Raw genomic sequence first — 27,633 nt, forward strand, 5'->3', positions numbered from 1 at the left:
GGGGTGGTCCTCCAAGCAAAGTCCCAGGTGCAGGTACTGAGAGCAAAGGGGCAGGAGAAGCCCACAAATGGGGGAGGGGCACGTGCTGTGTGTGTACAGGTAGTGAAGAGGATATGCTCAGACAGGGAATGAGTAATTCTGCCAGGGGCAAGGGATCGCCCTTGGAGAACCAGCATAAATCCTTTCTGCCAGCCTAGTGGGACTAGCAGGGTGAAAGGGCGAGGAAAGGAGGGATAGGCATGGAAAGCAAAAGCAGAGGCAGAGAGGCGTGAACCGTGGTACAAGAGACTGGAGAAAGCTTCCCAAAGAAGAACCTTGGAGGTCAAGCAGACTTTAAGACTTGATCTCAAGGACAAAGGATAGGCAACAATTCTGACTTGGACCCCCAGGGAGCTGGGTCACCGCACCAGCTGGCAGAGCAGATTCCCAGCTTGCACTGGGAGTCCAAGGTGAGGGGCCCTGGCTTCGGCGTTTCTCGGTTGACTGCTGCGAGGACCAGAGGGGAGAGCATCCTTCAAGCCTGGGCTCACCCAGGCACATCCTTCCTGCCAGCCCTGAGCATCACTCTCCTCCAGCCCCAGGTGGGCACTCAGAGCCTGGGAGCTGGAGTGTTTTACCTGCTTAATATTCTCCATGAAAACAAGCATATTTGATATGTAGGGGTACGTCAATGGACCCTGAAAAGAAGTTAGTTTGATTCATTTGAAGAATAAATGTCCCTCCCCACCCCCTTAACACGGTGAAACTCATAAAAGCTTCTGCTAATGGAAAGGGAAATTACCTCTCAAAACACGACTAAAACTAATCATGGCCGTTTTTACACGTTCACAATTTACTGCTCATCCTTTCTCCTGCTTTGATGAGCGGTGACTAGCAGATGCCTGTGCTGAACCGCCTAGCACAGCCTCAACCGGCTTAGGCAGCATCCCTCCCCCTATTTTCCCTTCCATGATCATCCCTCTAAGGGAAAATAATATTTTTTTAACATCTCCAGGTAGGAAGGACTGCACAATCTATTGAATAGCGTCATTTTGGTGGAAGGAAATCGCCAAGGCTACGTATCCGTAACATTCATTCACAGATGCAGACATGCCAATTACCTGTAACCCTGAACTCAGAAGAGAGAACAAAGCTGTGAGACCCACAAAATGTAAGCCTTTGAAGCAAACAGAATCACATTTTTTTTTTAATTTCTTACTTCTGGTTTCTCTTCCTGGAATCCCTTAACCCTTATATTTTCATTGACCATCATTCATCTCTGTACCTCTTGGCACCCAGGACTTCGGCTTATAGGAGGAACCTGAAAAGGTTTGGAACAGCCCAGGGATAGCCTGGTGTCAGTGAACCATTAGGGGATCACCTACAATTCATACTTTTCTATTTTGGGTGATGACCAAGACCCAGTGGCCTTCAGAGTCGTACTGACCACTGGCCCGAATCACCCACCCTTCCACATCTACAGAGAAGTAGCTCCCTTTATGCCTGGCACCAAGTGCCAGGAGCAGATGTGATGCACTGTTCCAGTTGGGGTACAGTCACCTGTTCACACACATGGCCCTTCTGTCATGTGGTCATCTTTCTAGAATGCCCAGGGGAGGACTGCTCTTACCTGGTACAAGCTCAGAGCCTGTCCTAGTCTATTTTACAAGATATGTCGCTACCTCAGACAAGAAGGAACTATCCATTTACCACAGAAACCTGTCCCAAGTCACCTTTTTTAAAAGTACAGAAGAAAAGAAAACACCGTAGTATACAGGTTATGGCTACATTTCACATGGGGAGTTACTATTTTTTCTTATTCACAGAATCAAATCATAAACACCTACCTTGGAAAACCCAATGACAAAGTATTTCCCATCTAGAGAAGCAGAATCCAAATCACCTACGTAGTTGAAACACATTTCCATATCATATGGCTACCAGAGAACAGATATATCTAAAAAGAGAGAAAGACTGTATAATTCTGCCCCTTAATTTGTGCAGCAACGTCTTGTGCTCGAACAGCACTGGATTTATGTCTTCCTAGTGCTTTCATTTCATCTGGCTGTGCCTCTGAGATGAAATCAATCTGCTCCACATGGCATATCGTGGCCTCCAAACCCGGCCGCCAAGGTTTCTCTTCTCATTTTGTCTCTGTCCTTATCACCTGCCACTCCAGATCTCTCATCATCCCAGGAACACCCTCGCTCAGGTCCCAGGGATATCGGGGCCTGGTACCTCTGCCGAGAACATCCTTCCCTTCCTTTGCCTGCACGGCCAACTTCTGCTCACCCTTCCAGCTCTCATTGTCTCAGATGAGCTGTGTCAGCTTCCACCTCTACTGTATTTGTTAGTGTGACACTTGTGTCTCCCCAGGAAGACTGTGGGTGCCTCCAGAGCAGGAAGGAATCTTCTCATCCCCAGGGATGTGTTCCATGGGACCAGCCTGGGGCAGATGCTACTAAGTAAACAACTATTGAACGCATGATAGCATCACTTACTCTTGCTAGTGGTTATTGTGGGCTTACTGTGTGCCAGGACCATTCTAGTCATTTCCTTGCATAACTCATTCAAACCTTAACATAAACCTATGAGGTAGGGATCTCCTACCAGCCCCACTTTATAGGCGAAGAACCCAAAAAACCAAACTGGCTAAAATAACTTTCCTAAATCCACATGGCTAAGAGTCGGAAGCAGGATTTGAACCCAGAAATTTCTGAGTGTGTGTCCTGCACCACTCCTGAATTCTGCCTCTTTAGACAGAGAAACCTTTTCCTATTTCTGTTTTAGAGATAAATACAACCAAAAAAACAAATTAAATGACCTGTCCCCATAAGATCACTCAACTGATAAGTGTCAATGACATCAAGTGTTTTGACCCCTTCTGGTGATTTCTCAATATATCAGTACTCGACTAAACATATATATATTTTTTCTTTTTTACTGAGAACTACATGCAGGTAACAGGAAATATGTCTGGGTGACTGGATGTAAATATGACTGCTGAAACATTCTCCCTTTGCTGTACATACAGAAGTTGCTCCACAAAGGGTTGGAGAGTATTCCACTCCCGCCTTGAAGCTGGACTGGCCTTGCAATTGGCCTTGACCAATGGAATGTGGAGGACAGACCCTGTGCCATTTCCCAGCCTAGCCCTTAAGAGACCTGGAATCTTCCACTTTCTTTCCCTTGGTGACCTGAGCTACCATAGAAGAAGTTGGACACCCAACTGGAGACAGCCGGACCATTCCCTTAAGCAGTTCAGCCACCTCAACTGAGAGATCAGATGTGTGTGAAGACACGTCTGATGTTATGATCGTGGGTAATCTGTCCTCCACTGAGATCCCAGCTGAAAGCAGTGCACAAAAGACCTGGCTGAGCCCAGCCAACTCAAAACATCAAGAATAAACTGTTGTTTTGAACCACTAAGCTTCAGAGTGCTTTGTAATGAGGCAATGTCTAACTGAAAACACTAAAATTGCAAAATTCACCTTGAGGAAGAAATCGCCAACACTATCATTCCTCACCCACGGAGCCATCCCTATTGTAATTATTGCTGACCTCCATATGGGCCTTCTGTTCTAAATATCATACTCATGTAAACTCAAGGGCCTACCAAGTGGACCACAATTATCCCCATGTCAAACTAGACCAAAGAAGAAAATAGCCTTTTTTTCCCCAAACTGCATTTTTCCTTCTTTTGTCTCTGTGCAGCACCAGCAGGAGTCCTCCCTCCCCCAAGCTGCTTGCTGGGCTCTGCCAGCTGCTGGACGCCCAGCAGTCCTCTGATCCTCACAGCTGGGTCTCTCAGCTCCAAGAGACAGCTCAGCCAGAGACAGGGACTGAGCTCTTGAACTACACAGTCACGAGAAGAAGCAGAGTCCTTTGTCAGGGACCTGGGGATGGCATCCATCAAGTCAGCTAGGCATTAGTCCCACCTGACTTCCAGGTCCAGCCTTGTCCCTGAGACCAGAACCCAGCTTCAAACCCCTGATCAGGTGACCACTCACATGTCAGACTGATTGGACACTTAACTTTGTGCCAGTTCCTAATCTGGGACATTTACCTTAATAATCTCTGTAAAATATAAAACGCCCTTTTCATTTATAATCTCCAAGACGCACAACCATATAAAATCTATGGGATGCAGCAAAAGCAGTTCTTAGAGGAAAGTTCATAGCGATACAAGCCTTCTTTAAGAAACAAGAAGAATCTCAAATAAATAACCTAACCCTCCACCTGAAAGAATTAGAAAAAGAAGAACAAACAAAACCTAAAGTCAGCAGAAGGAAGGAGATAATAAAGATCAGAGAGGAAATAAATAGAGATTTAAAAAACAGCAGAAAAAGCATCAGTAAAACCAAGAACTGGTTCTTTGAAAAGGTAAACAAAATTGACAAACCTCTGGCCAGGCTCACCAAGAAGAAAAGAGAAGGACCCAAATAAACATAATTAGAGCTATAATGTCTAAGACAAAGCCCTACAGAGGATGGATATTTACCCTCATGTTTCAGGTGAGGAAATGAAGCTCAAGTTGTTAACGCCTGGGATCACATGACTAGTTCCTGCAAGATTTGGGTTCAAATCTTCTACTTTCTCATTCACCTCCATGAACCTTCTTCTGGCAGAAGCTGGGTTGGGAAAGGGGCACGACACAGGTGGTAGCACAGTGGGGAACTACAGGCGTCCTGAATGCACATAGGAGAGGGAGTGACCACCAGTCTTAGATGCCTGATTTATTTCCTGGAGAGAGGAGGAGAGTGAAGGGTGGAAGAGAAGGACCTCCCTGGAAATGTGGAGCCTTGACTACTACTTAATGCTTAACTCTTTCCAGAGTAAGGGGAGGAGCCGGTGGTCTCCAGTATCTTTCTCTTTCTGTATCACAGGCTTGAGTCAAACTGTTGCCCATAAACCATCAGCCTCCCCTGATTGTCCCTTGCATGGTCCAAGTAGCCTACTCTGCCCCGAATCTCCCACTCCTCCTCCCAGGTGGAGCTAAACAGGTCACCACATCTACACTCCCACTTTGTGGTTATTCAACTGCATGCAGTTTTACTCACCAGAATATCACTGTCAACAATGGGGTGGTCTAATTGCCAGGGCAACTCCAGATGCATTTTTGGAAGTGTAGCTATGACTGGAACTCTTACTCTGCTGGATATGATTTCTATAATATTCTTGGCTACCTTGTATAGTGAAAGTTAAGCAGATTTCACCTAGTTCTGTCTTTTTATCTCCATACTTCTGCTTCCATCCCGAAGTGTTTCTTCTTCTTCTTCAGGTCTGGCTGATCTATACATTCTCCCAAATTTACTAATGACAATATTTCTGTTAGAATATAATCTTGACGCCTAGCCTTATTTTTTATGTAATAAGTTCTATATTTCGGACTCAACACTATTACACTGAAACTGCTGGGAGCCCTGGATACTAATACTCCAGCTTCTCCAAGGTTAGAACCTGGATTGTTCTTGGCAATCCTTCTTCCCTAGGAGTGTTGCATTGACTCCTTGCTGTGCACAGAAAGTGCTACCACACCTGCCTGCTGACTCAGCCCCCTATACCTAGGTGATTATCAAATTCTCTTCAACAACAGGTTTCTTTTTACCTATCTGCTGGATGCCATTTCCCTTCCTCTTCCTCCCTGACTTGACTTTCGCCAACCTCCACAGCCAGGTTTATCCTCAGATGCCAGCTGCTCCTGGGCGAGTGTTTGTTTGTTTGTTTTTTCCTTCAGCCAGGTCCCCCTTGCAATAACGTACACACATGGTCAAAGCAACAGTGGGTCTCCATTTCCAAAGCCCACTCATTCAGCATTCAACAATGACTTACTGAGTGCCTTTATGTATCCAGCACTCTGCTAAGCCCTGGCTTACAGTGATAAATGAAGGCTTACCAGCGGGGAACAAGTGCCCCACTGCCATCCTCCTGCTTACCTGTCTGCCCAAGGATGGAGGCACTCAGTCTGTGGGGGATCCTTGAGGACACCTTCAAGGTCACTCGGATCTGATAATACCTAAGAAAAGAACAGAGGACAGGCTGCTGAATATCAGATTTCTTACTGTTGGCTGCTGTTAAAAATACCTAGACTTAATCCTAAAGATTGTAGGGAACCAGGAAAGTTTCTGGACGACATGCATGATCATCTAGCATCAAAGAGAGATTTATTTTGTTAGCATAGTGGGAAAGGGATGGGATGGGCCAAGCTGAAGACACCTGAGATCGTAGGAAACACATAAGAGGTTGGTAGTGACGGAAACAGGAAAAAGGAAAAGATAGGTCATATAGCACAGGTACATTAGGGGTGTGATTTTTCTTCACTCAAAAAAGTCCATTTTACAGAAAAATAGGAAGTTTAATGCATGGTGAACAATCCATACACAAACTGAATTGCTATCATGTTGCAACACAGACAAACATTTCCTTTAGAAACACTGGCAGCTGAACTGCTAATCCTGGGGATATTGACAAACATTTTTACCAGTGTATTTCTGTGCCTTTGTTTTTATTACGTCACCCGCATTTCCAGATTCGGTCATTTCAGAATATCATGCAGGTTCTCACACTGTCAGCAAACTCTCTCAACTGTCTTCTTTTGCCACATGTGCAGAAGCACTTTTTGAAGTTCTGTGCTTTGCAGTCAATGATCCTTTTGTTTGCAAGCACTTGGGAACATTTCTGGCCTCATAATTGTTCTCCCCTTCCACTGATTTCAAAACCATTGTGTAACAGAACGTGACTAAAACCAAGTGAAATGGAAGTAAAATAGACCATGAACACATCAGTCTCTCAGGGCTCATTGAACTCACAGCTGGGAGCTATTTTGCTATGGACTCTGTTGCACTGTGAATACACTTGGAGAATGTTTCTGTTGACATGTCTATATGTATATAGTGATCCAAGGAGATGTAGAGCAAAGAGCACTGGCACTGCACTTATGTAGCTTGGGTGACATCATTTGAGAGCTGTGTGACTTTGAGTACATCACACAACTTCTCTGAACTTGTTCTTATATCTGTAGAATGAGGATTTAAAAAAAAGAAAAGAAAAAAAGGGACTTGTCATGACTTCTGCTTCCAGGAAAAATGGAGTAGACATACTTTTTTCTATCCCCACTAAGTACAGCTAAAAACTCTAGACAGTATACAGAAAACAAACAAAAGAAGATTCTTAAAGGTGAAAAAGAAAGCAAACAGTCTAGGGACCTCGAGGTCCAAGGAAAGACATGATGGTGAGTTTTCTGCATTTTCTCTTTTGCCTCGTATACCACATATACCCCTCCCTGTAGCTCACCTTTTAATCCCCTCTGTAACACATTTTACAGAACAGACGTTTTTAATCTTGACGAAGTTGAATTTATCCATTTTTTTTAATGGATCACGCTTTTAAGTGTCCAGTTTTAAAAAACTCTCTGCTTAGCTCTGGATCCCAAAGCTTGCCTCTAGTTTTTTTTCCCTAAAAGTTTTATATTTTGCATTTACGTCTGTGATTGACTTGGAGTGAATTTTTATATGAGGACTGAGATTTAAGTTGAATTTTTGTTCTGTTTTCTTTTGGCCTGTCGATGTCGAGTTGCTTCAGGACCGTTTATTGGAAAGGCTTTATAGAATTGCTTTTGAAACTTTGTCAAAGATCTCTTGGGGATATCTGTGCCTTTGTGACTGCTATGTCGGGGTAGAGATCCAGGCTCCCCAGAGGGTGTCCACGTAAACCAGGCTAGGTGGAGTTCTCGTCACCACCCACTAGTAGTGAAAATCTAGCTCCCTACTGGAGACCTGCTCTTGCCAGGTGGGGGGAAGGTGTGGCTTGTTACAGCTTGGCAGTGGTGGACATCTAGGCTCGCACTTGGCCTTTGCTGGTGTGGGTGGAGGTGAAGCCACTGTTTTTTCCTGTGTTGCTTGGCTAGGGTAGAACTACTATTGTCAAAATGTTTCTGTCTTGCTAGGCTGCTTCCTTCCTGGTCCTTTCCCTACAGAAAGCAGGCTTTTTGGTTGGAGCTTATTTTTGATATTTAAAATGGCCTCTGAGTGCAGAGGTAAAGTCCTGTCTAATGTGTTCCGAAAAGCAAGAAGGCTGTGATGTGCCTCACACAGAAAACAGTGTATTAGACAGGCTTTGTTCTGGTATGAGTTACACTGCTGTCAGTCATGAGTTCAATGTCAATGAACCAGAGCCAGATGAATATATATATCTCTCTATCTATCTATCTATCTATCTATCTATCTATATATATATATGCCTTTAAACAGAAACACACCTAAAACAGGCTTATGTATTGATCAATGGATGAAAATGTGACCGGAGGTCCCCAGGAACATAACATATTTGTGCCCTTGTGACTGCTGTGTGGAGGGTAGAGATCCAGGTTCCCCATAGGGTCTCCACATAAGGGAACAATTCACATAAGCTGACCGTTTACTACCATCATGAAATTTACAGGGGAAACACAATAACAAATAGCCATGGACACTGTCATCCGTGAGAGGGAGGCTGAGGCAGAGTAGAAGGTCCCTGCACTGCCTATCGGAGACACCTGCCACTGAGCAGTAGCTAACTACCACTGTGCAGAAATGTTGGCTATGCAATGCTAGATCTTTCCGTGTTTCAAGGGAAGACAGAAATTTGGATTTTCAATAAAACATCTTTAAATTTTTAAACGTTGGTTCATAAATCAATGATAATGACAAGAGTAACAGCAAAAACAATTAGCAGCAGCAACTATGGCCACGGCGTTGACAATAAAGCACCGTGTTGACAAGATAAAGCACATTTTCAGGCTAAGTCTCCATGGGCCAATAACTGGCCAACTCTAATTTATATAAATACAAGATGTCGCTTTTAGTGTTTCCATAATAAAAGACCAGCGCATTTCAATAATCTCATCATCAAAGGAAGAGGCGCAAATTGCACCACCAGCAGTTGTAATATTCTAATGGCTTCCTCTCCGAACATAAAATAGGTCATTCATTGCCAGAGGCTACGCATCACTTTTCTATCAGACTGTGCTGGAAGCAGTTGCAGGTATGCTCAAGATTTATTAAGCATCTCTGAGCTAGGATCTGTTCTAGGAACTTCCATGTATGCAATCTCGTTTGACCCTCCATAAAGCCTTTGCAAAAGAAAGCATCATCTCAAGTGTCAACCAAAGAAGACGTCGAGTCATTGGAGGTATCTAACTACTTAGCTAAAGTAGTAAAGCTAGCAAAGGGCAACGAGGTTCAACATCCAGAAATAATACTAATTTGTTTTTGCCTGTTACGTCTCATAGGAATCACATTTCATTGCATAATTATAACACTTTTATAACCAACTCCAAGCACTGTCTGAATTCTTCCTCTTTAAAAGCACTGGTGCTACTGAACCTTATTTCAAAGAACTAGTCATCTTGCACTTCAGATGCTTTACAGGCATATGTTGAAAGAAATAAGTTTCAATTAGGTTGGTCCATTTGGCTTCTGGCTTGATTACACAGAATGTTTAAACCCCTTTAGCAATTCTCTTTTGTCTGACATGAAGGTCCTGCCAGGTCATAAATTCATAAACCATGTCATATATGATATACATGATACTGTTTGATCCCTTTAGAAAATCTGTGATGCACTTACCATGACTTCCATCTTTAAATTAGAAAACTAACCCTAGAGATGAAGGAATTTGTCCGAGTTCACATATTTGGTAAAGAATGTTAGCGCATCTCCTAGAATAACCTTATTGCTTCAAATAGATATCCTTTAACCATCTTAAAGCCACCTTTTTCCAGCTGTGGTGACTCAAGGAAGACACCATGAAGAAGGGAGCAGTTGGCTCAAATCCTTGGAGAACGAACAAGTGGTAGGAGAATATGGGGGATGAGTACCAGTCAGAAGGAACGGAGAAGTTAAGACCAGGAAGTGGAAAACTTCAGACAATGTGCTGGTATGCTTGAAGAGTCTAGATTTCCACAGAACCCCTTTTGGGAAGTGATAATAAAATAGTCATCCTCTATTGGCTTCCATTAACTGAACTATGCCCTTTACCTAATGTGGCAGGTAGAATAATGTCCCTTCCAAAGATATCTACATCCTAATCTTCAGAACCTGTGAAACAAGAATTAAGGTTGCAGATGGAATTACAGTTGCTAATCAACAAAAAAAAGTATTTTAAGTACAATGAGAGCTGTACTTTTCTACACTGTTGGTAGAAATGAAAAATCATGACAGTCTTTCCGGAAAGCAATTTGGCAAGAATCTCCAATGTTTATTTTCCTTGACCCAATAGTTCTATCCTAGGAATCTAACTTTAAAAGTGTGTGTGTGTGATTTTATAATAATGAAAAATCAGAACAACAAAGAAAGATTAAATAAATGGTTGTACACTCATATGATGGCAAAGCCTGCTGCTTCAACCTTCATAAGTTCACCTCAATTTCCCCATCACCTTTTTATCCCCAGAAGCCCAACCCCACTCATTCTGATCACTAATGTATTTCCCCCTGTTTTCTCAAAAACACAGTGAGAACAAGAATGATACTTTTCACTTCTGTGTCCCTTAGAGCTCTTACTAAGAGCACTGCACTAAGGAGAGAAAAGCATCTCATAAACATTAGTTCTCAGTTGACTACAGAGATATCCATCACCACCAGCTGCTGAAGGAGAAGCCACACCCTATTCATCTTTGTATTTCCAGCAACTAACATGGTGCTGACACACAGTTGACATTCATTTAGTGCCAGAGGAATGTATGAATGAATGAAAATTCCAATAAGAGGAATTCCCTCAAACCACGGGTATATACAATCCAATCCCAACATCTAAAACTGTGTGACTCAGAATCCACAAGCAATTCTTTTAATACTAATAAAACTAGAAATCCTATTCTATAATGGGAATACAGAGATCTATGGCATTCTGTCATAACCACTTTTATATCAGACATATTATGAAACCACCACTCTGGGACCCAGGGACATTTGACATGACCTAAAATACAAATCACTGTGTTTGTGGAAAGGTCAACGGAGTCTGGAGTCAAAACGCCTAGGATCCAGAGCCCAGCAGGCAAACGGAGACAATAACTTTCCTTCTCTGAGCCCCTTTCCTCAGGGGTGATGACACCTGTAATGACCTCACAGACCTGTCATGAGGTATGTACAGGGCAGTGCATGGAAAGCCCTGGGTATGATTCTCAACCCCCATATTCCATTAAAGATAAAATACTGGTGTATGATGTGTGTGAAATAGACATCCTCCCCCAAATACCATCCCTATCTATCCTCCAACCTCACAGCTGGGGTGAAACTGGGGGAAAGGTGAGGGTCTGGGTGGGACAAGCTTCAGAGATGCCTGGGGCACATACTGCATGATAATACAAAGTGGCGGACACAAGATGTAGCACTCTACTATGATATGGCTTTGCCCATATGGCTGGAAAACATCATCTTTCTTTGAGTCTTCAGGGGCAATATAGCATAGTGGTTAAGAATGTGAGTTCTTAAACTCTGCCTGTTAATGGCTGTGTAACCCACCCTGAAAGTGGAAGACCCACTGATTTGGGGGTGAAACTCTCTGGCCCAGCAGGGAAACAAAGGAAGTCTTGCCACTAAGAGAGGCTTCATGTTCCAAAAAATTAACAACAGTAAAAAAAAAAAGACCCAGGAAATGACCAATATATTTTCACTACACACTCATAGACTGATTCATCTGTTCTCACAGTATCCACCCACCACGACAGGACCACGAGCCATTTGTTGGAATTTACTGGCTTCGGTAGCAAATAATGAGATACTTTTTCAAGAAAAGTCCACTTTAATATTTTAGCAAAATTTGTCTGGATACTTCAACAGCATCAAAACAACGATTATAACAATTGAGTCAGATTCCACTGACGTTTACTCTGAGCACGCTCCTCGTTCCTGTATCCCCAGCTCCCTGCTGATCCAGAAGGGTCTGTGTGGTAATCATATTGTGAACTGTCTGCTACACATCCATAATTCCCTCCTTCCTTACAAAAAATAAATAAATAAATAACAGGCTTTGTCAGGGAAAGCAGTGTGCACTCAAGAATACTCTCCCAGGGGCTTCCCTGGTGGCGCGGCGGTTGAGAGTCCGCCTGCCGATGCAGGGGACGCGGGTTCGTGCCCCGGTCCGGGAGGATCCCACATGCCGCGGAGCGGCTGAGCCATGGCCGCTGAGCCTGCGCGTCTGGAGCCTGTGCTCCGCAACGGGAGAGGCCACAGCAGTGAGAGGTCCGCGTACCGCCAAAAAAAAAAAAAAAAAAAAATACTCTCCCTCTGGAGTCCCTTGCAGCCAGGAGAGATCTTAAGATCCTCTCCTGGTTATGGCGAGAAAAGCATACATTGTCAGATGGAGCAAAGCAGAAAGCTTTGGAAGAAGCAGGCTCAGGTGTATGACCTTTGGGTTGTGTGTCCCTTCTCTGACTTGGCACAGACAGAAAACAGGAGTGGATGTTAAAGCGGCCACCTTTCAGCTGTGGGGACAAAAGCCGTGTGGAAAGGATGGTGGATCAGAAACACAGAAGTCTGCATCCCTGGTGTCATCAGGGGCACAGTGATGCTGTCTGCGTCTGGATTTCTCGTGACACCCTGTGGTATTTAAGTCAGGGTTGGTCACACGTCTGAAGCCAAACACAATCTTTCCTGATGCAATCTGATTCCAGACCGTCCTGGGGCCATATTTTCTATGGGGAAAAACTCAGAAGATGTGACAGAGGCAACCTGACTTCTCTCCCTGACTTTCTCTTGGCAGTGGAGAGCTTAGCTTTACCACGCATTAAGCCATTAAAATCTAAAATTCCAGGTTGGACTTTTTAGTAGAAACAAAGCGACAGTTTTGGTCCACCAGAGTTTAAAGCTACTTCCTGGAGGAAGAGGGATCTCTTTGTGTAGCTGAACCTAACTCACTGTCATTCTCCAACAGGGTGTGTGGACAACACACCACACACACACACACACACACACCACTAATGGCAAAACTGAGTTGTGGTTACTTAATAAACATGTGTTCAATCAAACTGTTTTTTTTTTAAATATAATAGTGTTTATTTATTTTTACTTGTTGACAGTTAGCTTTATTTATTTATTTATGGCTGTGCTGGGTCTTCGTTTCCGTGCGAGGGCTTTCACTAGTTGTGGCAAGCGGGGGCCACTCTTCATTGCGGTGCGCGGGCCTCTCACTATCGCGGCCTCTCTTGTTGCGGAGCACAGGCTCCAGACGCGCAGGCTCAGTAATTGTGGCTCACGGGCCCAGTTGCTCCGCGGCATGTGGGATCTTCCCAGACCAGGGCTCGAACCCCTGTCCCCTGCATTGGCAGGCGGACTCTCAACCACTGCGCCACCAGGGAAGCCCTCCAACTGTTTTTAAATCAAATGTCTACAGAAACCCATTTACAGAGTTATTGCATGTTTAAGCGGCACATCCCCTACCAGGCGGTGGTGTGTCAATGCTGCAAAACTTCAGGTTCTTTGCCTTCAAGTTGGTAGCTTGAAATTGGCCATGATGGGTATATATGCATCAGGGAAATTGACCAGTGTTTCGACTCTTTTTTTCCTTTGGAGCCAGTTTTAAACATTCATCAGCGCACCACTGCTGCCCCCTCCTCTTGGTACCATCACCACTCCATTCTTTTAAAGAAAGGGAATCTGAAACCTGAACAGAGTAAAGAAGCGGGCACTTTGGAAAAATTCCAAGAAAGTCACCGTTGGGTGGGACTCAAACTGCCGAGGCTTCTGGAAAAATCTATCTTACTGCTCAGAGACACCTCAGTGAATAAAGCTATACCAGTTAGGTTCCTGGGATAATTCTCCTACGAGCTGGAAGAAGAATGACCTTCACAAGATGGGTGCCCTTTGAATACAGACTTGCAAGTCAGAACGAAATATCTATAATTCCTCCCCTATTTTCACCTCTTCTTATTCACATTAAAAACCAAAACCAAACTACAGCCGCGATAACGATGTTTTTGTGTGACTGAAGACAATTTAAACTCCCTGAACTTCAGTTTTCTCATTTGCAAAGGGGCTATCAGTTCCCTTCCAGAGTTGATATCGAAAGAAATAAAAGCCAAGGTGCAGAGCAACAGTGGACTGCAGTAAATCACAGGTATTATTTTTGCTATTGTTATTTTTACGTATCAACCCAAATACGCTCACAAACAAATGCTGTTCATAAAAGCAGGCCACTTAAGGAACTCGAAGCCGCAACACAAGTAGCCTAGTTGGAAATGTTATCTATCAAAAACGAGGTTGCAGAGCCGCTGGAACACTGAAGCCAACGTGCTTCCCCATCCTGGCATCTCCCTCTGCCGTTTTCATTCACACTGGCCGCCGGACCTGTTGTTCCTACCTAACGAGTCAACCCACATGGGGGTTCTAATGTGCATGAGTGGCCATGTGTCAGTGTTGCCAGCGCCAGTCTCTATGTCACCCAGAAAAGCACCATCTGCAGGTAAAATGAAGGTTCCCTCTCGAGAGCCAATGTGGGACAGGATGTCATCAGAGATGCCCGGCACCGGTGCATACTCGACGGGTATAGGTTCTCTTTTTGACGGCAGGCAGCATTTTATTTTCTTCACATTTGTGTCGCGTGGATTAAATGACGTTGGGTGGAAGCAGGCTTTCAAGCTTCTCACACAGCTTTAAATGACATGGGTGATTTAAAACCGCAGACCAGAAAATGTGCTGTGCAATATCACACTGGGCCGAGGGTATCTGCAGAGAGACTTTTTCTAATGGGCAAGACCTGATCCAGCAACGAGGTCCAAGATGTCAGAGGCTGGGGGCAGGGTTGGGGAGCAAACACAACTCACAGGTCTTTTGTGTACAGGGACCAGAGGCACGGAATGAAACCACGTGGTGGAACCTCAGAGCTGTGGCTTGTACCTCACACAGACCAGGTGTTAAATACCGACTCACCTCTTACGAGGTGCGTGACCTTGAGCAATTCATTTGACCTCTCTGGGCTTTGGTTTCCTCATCTTAAAAATCGATGGTCATGAGGAACAAAGGGGACCCTACAGGGAGAGCGCCTGGCACAGTGCATGAGACGTGGGAAGCACCAATTCCTTTTCAAACTATTATTGAAATTATTAAAATAGTGGCTTATCTAGATGTTGCCATTGGGAAGTAGACTCAGCAAATCAGAAGGTGATCCCCAAGCCCACCAAGCTAGTTTGCAGAGTCCGCACTAGAACACAAGACTGCTCACTTTGGTGCATTTTCCAACCCACCGTACCGATATATTTGGACATAATTTAATTCTAGGATATATGTTGGTATTAAGTGATAATATCTTGTATACATAGAGGAGCAAATTATCTTATCGTTGCTTTGGATACTCCATAAATATTAACAGTAACAACCACAATATCACAGCGAGAATAAAGGAAGCCACCCGTTCTTACAAGCCGAGCTGAGTCAGGCACCGTACCAGGCGTTTTCCATACAATGTCACGTTCTACCTGGACAGTACTCATAAATGATCACTATCTCCTCCACTATTCCTTTGAGGAAACGGAAGCTCAAAAAAATGAAACTATATGCTCATAGACTTACAGCTTATAACTAGTATTAGGATGCAAGCTCACAGCTATATAACTCCAAAAATAAAATATATATATATATATTCTTCCAGTTAAGGTCAACTCATATATACACTGGTCACCAGCAAATGTAAGTGGGGTCCAATGATGACTCATAATAGCATGAAGAGCCCAAACAAGAAGCCATGCCAGTGATGATAATGGAAAAAGGCGTTGCAAGTTTTCTGTACACTTTATTCATATTCTTCCTACTCCCTTATGGTCAATTGACCAAAGCCAGGTACAAGGCGTCAAGATAGGGGCTGAGGACCCAGAGATGGATGATAGAACAGCCCCTGTCCTCGAGGAGCTTACAGTCTAGCAGAGATGAAAGCCGACGTCGCAAACAATAATTCTCTTCATAAGGAGGCTCTCAGTTTTCGAGAGGATGAGGTAAAGGGCAAGGTTAGCTCAGATTGGGAGATGCTGCTTTCAGTAGGATGCAGGGGTCCATCCAAGGCAGAAGTGAATTAAAACTGGTCCTTAAAAGGAGCACAGCATACAGGAGAGACCTCACATGTCAAGAAACAGAAGTGGGAGCTAAGAGTCAAGGCCAGTGAAGACAGCACAGTGGCTGGAGCGGAAGGCAGTATCCCATTTTCAGCAGGTCCTCCTTATAATGCTGGTCTCCGGGTAACAAAGCTGGACCCATGTTCTGCAGAATCACAGTGGGCTTCTTTGGTATTAGAGCGCAGGCTTTGACCCAGAGCATGATTGAGATCCTGGCAGACAGGGGTGCTCTATAATGGAATTGTGTTCACGTTGCATGTGGCCGCACATGAGTTCACCTGACCTCTTTAGGCTTTGACCCGTTTCACAAGTGTAGGTTAGTACTGATGAAGCTTAGCGCCATCTCGGCTCACCCTTGAAGAATGGGTAGGTCTTGGCCATGCTGGGAAGATGCAATGAAATTTTAAGGTGGAAGAGCGGCTTGGAGACCTGCAGAGGGGTGGTTCCTGGAGAGCGCGTATGGGAATAGTGGGGAGCTAAGTCTGGCTAGAATGCAGGATAGGGAATGAGGAACTACAAACAGATATTTCCGAAATAATTTACTCTAATATCTGCTACTATATAAACAGATGGCCCAAGATAGCCCTCCTCCACCACCCAGAGCGTGTAAGTGGCGTGCTTAAAGGTACCGACTGTGAAATCAAACAGAGCTTGGTTTAAGTCCCACATTCATCACCTCCCAGCTGTGTGACCTTAGGAAAGTTATTTAACATTCCTGAGCTACCATCTCCTCTCTTGTAATGTGTAGATAAACAATTAGACCCAACTCATAGTGTCACCTGAGGGTGACATAAAAAAAGTTTAGCACAGCACAAAAGAAGTCTTTCATAATTACCAGCTGAATTAATGTAATTATTACCATTATTATTTTAATAAAGATAGTTTTGTGGAAGGCATTGTGCTACACTGGGAATGAACAATCTTTGGAGTCCAACCTGGGTGTGAATCCTGGCGCTGCCACCTGCCAGGGGTGTGACATTAGGAAAATTATTTCACCTCTCTGAGCCTCAGTTTCTTCACTGGTCAAAGATGCGTAGCGACACCCCTCTGGTAGGTGTGTTGTAAGAATAAATGTGATAATGTACGAAAGGTGCCTGCACACCGTGTGTACTCAGAAAATACAAGATGCTTCAAACATCGTTTTGGACGATGTCACCTGCTACCCTGCTTCCGTTCTGAAAAAACACAAGTAATTTGGTGTGAGTCATATATCATGCATGGGCTATGAGGAAGGGTAAGTGGGTACTAAACTTGCATTAAAAACAGCTTGATAGATGATGGATGTATAGACAGAGATAGACAAATAAACACACTTGCCAACTGTTCTTGGAGAAAGAATCCCTGACCAGTTTCCAGCCCTTTCCATCAGAACGTGTCTCTTTTGAAAAGATACCATTGGGCTTCCCTGGTGGCACAGTGGTTAAGAATCCACCTGACAATGCAGGGGACACGGGTTCGAGCCCTGGTCCCGGAAGATCCCACATGCTGCGGATCAACTAAGCCCATGCACCACAACTACTGAGCCTGCACTCTAGAGCCCGCAAGCCACAACTACTGAACCCGCGTGCCACAACTACTGAAGCCCATGCACCTAGAGCCCGTGCTCCGAAACAAGAGAAGCCACCGCAATGAGAAGCCCACGCACCGCAACGAAGAATAGCCCCCGCTCGCCGCAGCTGGAGAAAGCCCGCGCGCGGCAACGAAGATCCAACGCAACTAAAAATAAAATTTTTTTAAAAAAAGAAAATACATCATCACCACCTTGGTTAATTGTCTTCCCTCAGCTGCTCTGCCTCTTAATTGCCTTTTGATATAAAAACTAACAGGAGCTTGAAGGCATTCTGGAGATTTCAAGGGATTTCCTTGTCTGCGTAGAGATGTCCATTTCCTCATCCATCAAATCCTTATTTCTGCAAAACTGTTCAGACGGAACCACAATAAAGAAGTCCCTTAGCTCCATCTGACTAAGAGATGTGCTCTGTAATTACAATGGGGGAGGCGTTTGAAACCAAAAGATCATTCTGTGAGGCCAACTGTCACTGGAGAACTCCCCGCCAGCTGGCAGTGAGGAGTGGGGTAGAAAGCAAGGACTCAGGGTCGGAAAGACTTGGAAAAACAGGAGGTTTGCCTCTCGGGTTGGCTGTGAGGCTCAGAAGAGGCAGTGGGTGTGAAGAAGACAGTCCCACGCCCAGCCAAGGCTCTGCACTCTGGCCGTAGTTGTGACTGTTAATACAAACATGATTAGCATGTCTGGACAAGCCCTGGGCTCAGTGTAAGGAAGAAGACCTGGGTCAGGAAGGTTAACAGACAGATGACACTATCTAAATGTTAAGTGAATTGAACAAATAGACAAAAGGGAAAAGAATGTCAGATGTTTAAGAGCAGAATTCAGAGGCGGCTTAATAAAGCTGTGACGAACTGAACCCAGGAAGGCTAGCTTGAACCGGAGATGCCCCTCACCCTGGTGGGTAAATAGACTGCTCTTTGCTGGGCTGTGTTTGCTCAATCTCTCCCTAAGCAAACTCTCCAACCTCTCTCTCTCTCTGTCTCTCTCTGTCTCTCCCTCCCTACCACCAATCACCCTCAACCCCGCCACTTCTCTGACTATAAAGCCGAGGCATCTGCTCTTATTTCCGCAGCTGCTCCAGCACCAGCTGCTCAATTTTACTATCAGTTGCCTTTTCTTACGTTTTTCCCTTAATCTATAATCAAGGTTCCTTGAGTTCAAAGCTCCGGCTGCTGGTGTATGCAGTTCAGGGCAATGTCAACCGTCTTGGGATAGCAATCCACCACTTCCGGTGTCCCCCTTGCCCTTGAAGACTGGGCAAGGCAAACACCCAACCAACATCTGCAAGGGCAGGGCCTACAGGGAAGAAGCAGGGACGCTCCAGGCATCTCTGAATCTGCAGATGACACAGGAGAGAACCTACTGCACGGTCGCAATCCTCAACACTGTCCTGCTGGAAGGTGCTGCTCTGTCCAAAGGCAATGAGCACAACTTCTAGCTACCGAGCACTGACCCTGCCGTGTGCCACTGCTCAGTCCAAGAGGACACCTTCCCTCTAGGCGTCAGTGAACCGCCTAGCTGCGGTCAGCTTCATTTTATTAATAAAGGAAACAGGTTCACAGAGGCTAAGTGGCGTTCCCAAGGCTCCGCTGCTCATAATGAGCTGAGCGGGGATTGAGAACCGCTCCGCCCATCCTCAAAGCCCATGTTCTCTCCCCACCCCACTTTTTCTTAGCAAGACTTGTATCCTGGAAGCTCCCAAGTTTCAGGCAATCTATCATCTCCAGAGTGAGCTGTCAGCCCTTCTCAATAAATCTGTCATTTTTTCTCCTGTGTCCTTGGCATGTCACGCACAGTGGGTGCTAAGAAATGTTTGCTGACTTCACACAGAGTCACTAAAACATAAAGAGCTGAGAAATGAATGACATAAATCATAAACACACTGTGTATATATATATATTGCATGCCTCGTTGGTATGCCTTTTGCCATTTGACTCAGGCGTACAGGGTACTAATTAAGGATCTTTGCCTGATTTTCATCTACAATGTGCAAACCCCAAATAGTTTACTTTATGATTTAAGTTCTCAAGAAATAAAATGGTCCTACTATCTTCAGGATGACAGAAAACAGTTTCACTTCCTTTTAAAAGCAGGTCTAAAAGTAGTCATTATCTGAGATTACAGATGAGGAAAGAGGTTCAGACAGGTTGACTGACTTCCCCAAGGCCACACAGCAAAGAAGCAGCAGAGCTGGGATTTAAAATCAAGGTTTGTCAGGGACTTCCTTGGTGGCGCAGTGGTTAAGAATTCGCCTGCCAGTGCAGGCGACACAGGTTCAAGCCCTGGTCCGGGAAGATCCCACATGCCGCGGAGCAGCTAAGTCCGTGTGCCACAACTACTGAGCCTGCACTCCAGAGCCTGCGTGCAGCAACTACTGAGCCCGCGTGCCACAACTACTGAAGCCCACGCGCCTAGAGCCCCTGCAAGAGAAGCCACCGCAATGAGAAGCCCGTGCACAGCACCAAAGTGTAGCCCCCCACTCGCCGCAACTGGAGAAAGCCTGAGCGCAGCAACAAAGACCCAACACAGCCAAAAATAAATAAATAAATTTGAAAATAAAGAAAGAAAAAAAATCAAGGTTTGTCAGATTCTTTGAACCACATAACCCCCCACTATAGAAAGGTCTTCCAATGTTGAGCATAGCACAGTCAATCCTTAATCAGCTCACACTGATGACAAATGAGTGAAAACTTGAAAAACAGACTTTACACTTGAGTGACCTGCTGTGTTCCCAAAGCCCTGGATTTTGTTCACTTGGTTCCACTTCTTTTATAGCAGGTTGAGTTGAAGTTGGGGTAAAGAAAAACAACAGAATTGCAGCGAGCCCCATGAGAACTCTGAGATGGACACCAGCACGCAGAGGCCCCCTGGTAGGCTGGGATGGGATATTCCTTGGTGAAAGGATAGTCCCACGTCATGTGGTCAAAAGGTCCTAGAGCCCTTGCTGCCAGCGAGTCACATGTGACCTTAGGCAAGTCACCTAATGTCTCCAGGTCTTTCTGTCCAGGTGTTCAGTGAGGAGACTGACCTGAAGTCTGAAAGCCAAAACTAAATTCCTGCTCCAATCTGCTGGAGAATCCTTTTGCAGTGCTCTACACAACCCTGCAATTTCCAGCTGGGGCTGTGAGCCATCTTTCTGCTTATTGGCAAGAAAAAGAGCAAAGGACAGGTGCAACTAACGACTGTCATCTTGGTCTTCTGATTGATGAGATCCTCAGCGGGAGGGATCTAAGCTTGGACTTGCACTTGGGCTGCCTGGCTCTAGGTCCAAGGCTGGGGTGCCACATCCCGGCAGCCCAGATGACCCACTACTTTAGTCCAAGAGTGACCCCTTTGGTCTGCAAGGATAAGGGACATTCGTATTTCTGCAGAGCCTGGGTGGGAAGATCCATGAGGACACCTGCTTCTCTGTGAGCCAAACTTGATGGCCCAGAATTCTCTCTGCTTCCAGCATTAGAATGATGCTGACACTCTCAGGGCTGCAAGAAAAATGTTAACATCTGCTGCAATCTGTTTCTTTAACCTGCCTCTCAAGGAATCAGGGATATTTGAACTCAGTTTTAAAGGAAAGAAGGAGTTCAGAAAGAAACCAGCAGATGACAAAAAGAAGGGTGATCTACCTCTCGTCCCAGGTAAAGAGACCAGCAAAGGTATGGAGGGTAAATGAGCCTGGCCACTTCAGATTATGTTGTCACATGTGCTGCAGAGGAGGGGTGAGGGGGTGTGCTGCAGTAGCAAGGGCTGATGGAGAGGTGTCAGAGAGCACTTACAGGTGCCGGGCGCTGGGATGGATGCTGCCACATAAATCACACCATTCAACCCTGGCAGTCATACTGCTGAGGTACCCAATTTACAGGAGATGAACCTGAAAGTCAAGGTAAAACCAGCCCACCTGGTGACATGGTAGAACTGGGATTTGGACCCAGATCTGGTTGCAGAGAGCACGCTCATCCTCTCTACCACTCTGTCCCGCCTGAGTTCAGGCAACAGCTGGATTGCGATGCCATTAACCCGGACATGTGAAGACCTGGGGTGAAGGTGTGTGTGGTCTTATATTACGGGGGCAGGGAGGAGACAAAAGTGAACACTGAGTACAGTCCACCCATGCAGGAGTTAGGAGCCCACTGAACTCCAAACCAATTTAACTGGACTCCTAATAGAGCAGAGGAGAAATGAGAAGCCTTAAAAGTTGTTGAGCTACACCCAAAGCAACAGGGCTGGTAGTGCTTTCTGGATATCTGTGTGATGTTTCTTTAGGAAGATGGTGGAAGGGAGACGACCTCGAATAAAACAGGGTGAGTGGTGACACTCTTACCTCCCAATCCTCCATAAGAGATAACTCTACAGCTGGGATTTGGAAAGAAATTATATATATATATATATATGTATATATATATATTTTTTTTTTAGAATAATATATATATAGAGTGTGTGTGTGTGTGTGTATATATATATATATATACATATATATATACATATATATGTATATATATATTAGAATGACAGTCCTTCAACAAAACTTAAAAAGACTTTGAGAAAAAAATAACATTGCAGAATGTTACTGAATCACAGGATATCTCAAAGGGCTCAGTGACCCATGGAAAGATAAGGGAACACCCCGTAGTCAGGGACCTTCTGGAATTAGCCTCCAAACCAGTTCGTGGAAGAAAGACAATTCCAACCCCTGCCTGGGACAGCTAAACCTGAGACCAGATTCCTCTGCACAGGATCTGCCTTTTCTCAAGTTCTGACTCCTTATTCTGCATCAGATGTCTCTTCTTCTCTCCTATCATCTTTTTTTAAAATTTATCTTATTGAAGTATAGTTGATCTACCATGTTGTGTTAATTTCTGCCATACATCAAAGTGATTCAGTTATCCGTCCATATACATACTTTTTCATATTCTTTTCCACTATGGTTTATCCCAAGATATTGAATATAGTTCCTTGTGCTCTACAGTAGGACCTTGTTGTTTAGCCATCCTACAGATAATAGTTTGCGTCTGCTCATCCCAAACTCCCAACCCATCCCTCCCACCCCCCTCCCCTTTGGCAACCACAAGTCTGCTCTCTATCCTGACATCATCGGCCTCTGCTTCTGGTATAAAATGTGCTGTTGTGAATGCCTCCTACTCTTCCGCACATCAACACCTTTGCAGGTGTCACTCCCCTTCCTTGGGATGACAGCCTGAAACACCTCCAACTGTCCTCATTTGTCAGGACTCAACTCAAAGGCTCCCCATCCCTGGCCCCCGACACCTGCAGAGTAAAGTACCGTCCATCACCCATCCCCTGTTCTCTATGTGCCTGGGGCTCCAGAGGGTCGGCTGGTGACACTGCATCTCCAATGCTTGCTCTCCAGGTGGACCTTCCCTGGTGAGGCCATGCCCTGTGAGGGGCAAGAATATCCTGCTCCTTCCTGTTCAGGCCAAAACCCCAGCACAACACCTGGCACCCAGCAGTCCCTCAAAGAACCGACGAGGAAAGGATGAATACTTGGATTGCTCCTGCTTAAGCCAGGCCCCAGACCGTGAGCTCCTTGCTAGAAGAACATGTGCCGTATTGACTTCTACGGCCTATTTCTCTGACTTCTTCATCTGGGGGGATGAGTGAGTGACTCAGTCCTGAACCCACCGAGTTCTGGATCCTGACCTCCAACTCATTCTGGCGATATCGCTCTGGCAATACTTTTGCATTTTCATGTCCCTCAGCCTTTGACTGTAGAGCCCCTCAGAAAATATTCATCCATTCAACTGCGAGTAAACAGTTGGAAAAAAAAATGTGTTCACTGTGTACAATATAATCTTATTCTTCTTTAAAATGCTTGCATCAGTGTGTGTGCATGTATGTGTACATATCTCTGTATACAAATATAGATATATGCAGATAATACATAGAAGATGAGATCGTTCTGGAGATGGATGGTGGTGACGGGCACACAACAACGTGAATGTACGGACAGCCACAGAACCGTATACTTAAAAAATGGTTAAAAGGTACATTTTTGTAATGTGTGTTTACCATGATTTTTTTAAATGGGATAAACTGAATGAGTGAATGAAGATTTGGCCACTTCAATAACCTCCTGAGGATGTCTGCCCTCAGACATAATTGGGCCCACGTCCCCTGCCATCGCCCCCTTCCTGCCCCTAAAGCATAAACGTAAATGTCTTAGTCCGTCATTCAAGCCCTCCCTCAGCAGGGAGGGCATTAACCTCCCCAAGGGAGGAAAGGGGAAGGTGCTAATTCTGCACCGTTTCATTATGTTTTATAGTGAACCTTTAACAAACCCCTACCCTGCACTAGATGCTGTTTAACATGCAGGGGCTGCAAAGTTATTTAAGACGTTCTTGGTGTTCTCAAGCCAGCAGATGTGAAAAGCACTTTGCCTGTCACTTAACTCTGTCATTGATTACCACTGGGAAGGCCTGCAATGCGCCGAGCACGGTGCTAAGACCTCCACGTGTCTTCACCTATCTGATTCTACAAGAACACCATGAGATGCCTCTTCTTATGATACACGGAATACGGACTGAGCTCAGAGAGATGACACCAGCTCTCTCTCCAGCTGGGGAGAGGCAGAGCCAGGATGCAATTCCAGACCCACAGTGTGCGGGTCCAGACGTGAGCGACAGACGAGGAAATGGAGAGCCAGAGGCTTGAAGTGTCTCCTCTGCAGCCACCGAGGGATGAAGGACCCGTCCCCGGAGCTCCTCCTCTCCCGGGCAGCAGGTCCGTTCAACCCTGCTTTGACCTCTGAGTGAGCGCCGCCAGCCGCAAGGTCCCAAAAGGCACCGCCTCCTTCCAGATCTGAGAGGAAGATGCTTTAAACTATGTTTGTGCCAAAGAGTCCTCCAGGCGACTCTAAAGGGCCGCTGGTGATCACACTGTTCTTAGAACTCAGCCACGCAAACCCCTGGGAGAGGAGAAGACATCTGAGAGCGCGGCTGAGCAGAAGACCAGGACACTCAGCAGACACTTCACTTCTGGCACATTGAGGTGGATAATTAAACAACGACTCAGGGGAAGGGCATGAGAAACGACAGAAGCAGGGTCCCTCCCCCAAAGTCCAGAGTCCCTGGTTCTGCATGACAGGGTTCAGGCATGTCTGCTAATCCATTTGTTTAAACAAGTGCGCACATGTGCCCACAGACATGCACACACGCAACCATGCATGCCCACAGCGATGCATGCCACAGACGTGTGTGTGCCCATGCATGCCCACTACTGTAAGCACACATGACCACAGGCATGTGCACCTGGAAACATGCATGACTAAAACCATACATGCTCACAAACATGGGTGCACACACACCACAAATTCTCGCAAACATGTAGGCAAGAGATTCAGAAGCAACTGCAATGACGTCTTTATGCTCAGAGACCAGTAACCTTTTCTTCCTTAAGTTCCACGCTGCAATGACCTGCACTGATTCTTGTAAGGTGTACCTGCATTTTTTTTTTCCCCTTAAAAGTTTGCACCATGAAGAATAGTTGAAGAAGGTACTCACTGTTGGGGAGTATCCTAAGCACTGAGATTCATCAGTGAAAGGAACAGATAAAGATCCCTGCATCTGTACAGCTTACATTTCAGCGGGAGGATCAAATAAATAAAAACACGGCAAACGAGTTACGTCCATGGTACGTTGAAAGATGATAAGGGAAAAGAGGGTCCCATTGGCAGAAGCTGCAGACTTCAAGTGTGATGAGAGAAGGTGACAAGAACAAAGACTTAACGGAGGTGAGAGGTTGTGCTTTGCGGACGTACTAGGGAAGAACATTCCAGATGGAGGAAGATGCCCCAAAGGCCCCAGGCTTGGGGGGAGGATGCTGGAGGAACAGGCAGGCGGCCAGAGTGTCAGGAAGGGCCTCAAAGGCCATCATGAGGACTTGGGCTGCTGCCCTGAGGGAAATGGGGTGTTAAGTCACTAGTTTTAGGCAGAGAAGTGACACTCCCTGGCTTAGGTCTTTTTTTTTTTTTCATAAGCAGATGATCACCATCTTTATTTATTTTTTAACATCTTTATTGGAGTATAATTGCTTTACAATGGCATGTTAGTTTCTGCTTTATAACAAAGTGAATTAGCTATACATATACATATATCCCCACATCTCCTCCCTCTTGCGTCTGCCTCCCACCCTCCCTATCCCATCCCTCTAGGTGGTCACAAAGCACCGAGCTGGTCTCCCTGTGCTATGCTAACACATATGTATGGAATCTTAGAAAGAAAAAAATGGTTCTGAAGAACCTAGGGGTAGGACAGGAATAAAGACACAGACATAGAGAATGGACTTGAGGACACGGGGAGGGGGAAGGGTAGGCTGGGACGAAGTGAGAGAGTGGCATGGCTTCGGTCTTAAAAGGACCCTCGGGCTGCTGTGTGAACCACAGAGGGAAGAGTGGGAACAGGGAGGAAGCAGAGACTAGGCAGAGGCAGTGAAAGGCATCTGCACAGAGATGACAGAGGCTTGGGTTGGGTCTGGGGTATCTCGTGAAGGAAAGTCAAAAGCATTGCCTGAGGCATAAGTAGTGTCAAGAATGACTCTGAGGTTCGATTGTGTGTGGCTGCCTCCCTTCTCAAAGGGAGGCGCCCAATGGGATACAATGGAAGATCCTCAATGGCGCAACGAGGCCGTGCAGAATCTGGTACTTTTAAAAAATATATAATTCATATATATATTCATATATAAAACTACAATTCATATATATATTCATATATAAAAGTATAATTTTAAAAAATATAATTTAAAATCAAACACAGAGAGAATATGGTTTAAGCACTGATACATGAATACTTGCTTTAGAAGAACAACAGAGGTGGTACATAGTAACAAAAACTTATACACAGCCCTTCAGCTTCTTCTGTTGATGAAACAGTGTTGCCGCTACACAATCTAATACTGCAGTGGGATAAATTCTCTATTCATTCAAGACTTTATCAAGGACAGAGATGATTAATAATTAATTAATCTATACATATATTTATTTTTGGGAAAGTCTGAGCAAAAGCAGTAACACCTAAGAGAATCTGGTTCGAGTTCACCTTCCAGCAGCCGCAGTGGCCTTACTTCATTCCCTGGACTAAGCTGTCCCTTCCTGGGGCCTCATGCCTGCCCTTTGTTCAGACTCTTTCCTCCCACTCAAACTTAGCTATTTTTTAATTAACTTTCAAGTCTCCTTTTAAATGTTCCTTCCTCCAAGACATCTCTCCTGAGCCCTCATTCTAAATGAGGCATCTCCTGTCATATTTCCTATGGCCACCTGCACTTTACATCCTAGCACGTATTTCATACCGAACTGGCTACTTAGAAAAGGGAGTTTAGATGTAATGACCGTCTCGCCCACTGGACCAATGCTCTGTGAGAGCAGGGACTGTTTTGCTCAGGTCATAACCATGAACATGGCATCCAGAACTGTGTCGACTACACAGTCGACCCTCAATAAATACTGTTTTATTGTTCAATCCATAGATGGGGAGCGTCCAAATATTTCAACCCAAATCGTCTATTTCTCAATAAGCTTTCATTGAGCTCCACTCTGCGCCAGCCCTGAGAGGCAAGCCTGGGAACCAGGAATGGATGGAACCCGGATGTCAGGCCCCTGGAGGTAATGGAGAGGTGGTCAGCGCTAGCGGTAGGACAAAGGAAAGCCTGGAGGAGCCTCCTGACCAGGATAAGCCATAAGAAAGTCTCCTGAGATAGGTGGTATCTTAGAAGAGACAAAAAACCCGAGCAGGAGTGAGCAGGGAGAGCACTGCAGACAAAAAGGATGTTCCTAGCAGTCGTAGGGGCAAATGCAAAGCTTGGAGGCAACAGAACATACAAAACCCTGGCTAATCCCTAATGCACAGGGTGGCTGGGAGGCAAGTTAGCAGCCAGAATCACAAGAGGATTCTTGGTCGAACAATGTGGTGGTCGCTGTATACTGACGCAAACCCCTTTGGAGAACTTGGCGATATTAACCCAGCTTCCTGTCCAGCTCTATCTCAAGCCCCTCCCTGCGC

General features: G+C 45.3%; 1 protein-coding gene across 1 annotated transcript in view; it reads right to left on the minus strand.

Moving 5' to 3' along the window:
• Positions 1-27,633, minus strand: part of FAM135B (family with sequence similarity 135 member B) — a gene marked incomplete at both ends in the record, with an annotated part of 162,335 nt that overhangs the window by 119,327 nt on the left and 15,375 nt on the right. Inside the window, one exon of the mRNA XM_082858983.1 lies at positions 5,916-5,995. Coding sequence (XP_082715109.1) covers positions 5,916-5,995 — 80 coding nt within the window. The remainder of the gene's footprint in view (positions 1-5,915; positions 5,996-27,633) is intronic.

The sequence above is a fragment of the Leucopleurus acutus genome, assembly GCF_964270905.1.
Source record: "Leucopleurus acutus genome assembly, chromosome: 17".
Lineage (NCBI taxonomy): Eukaryota > Metazoa > Chordata > Mammalia > Artiodactyla > Delphinidae > Leucopleurus > Leucopleurus acutus.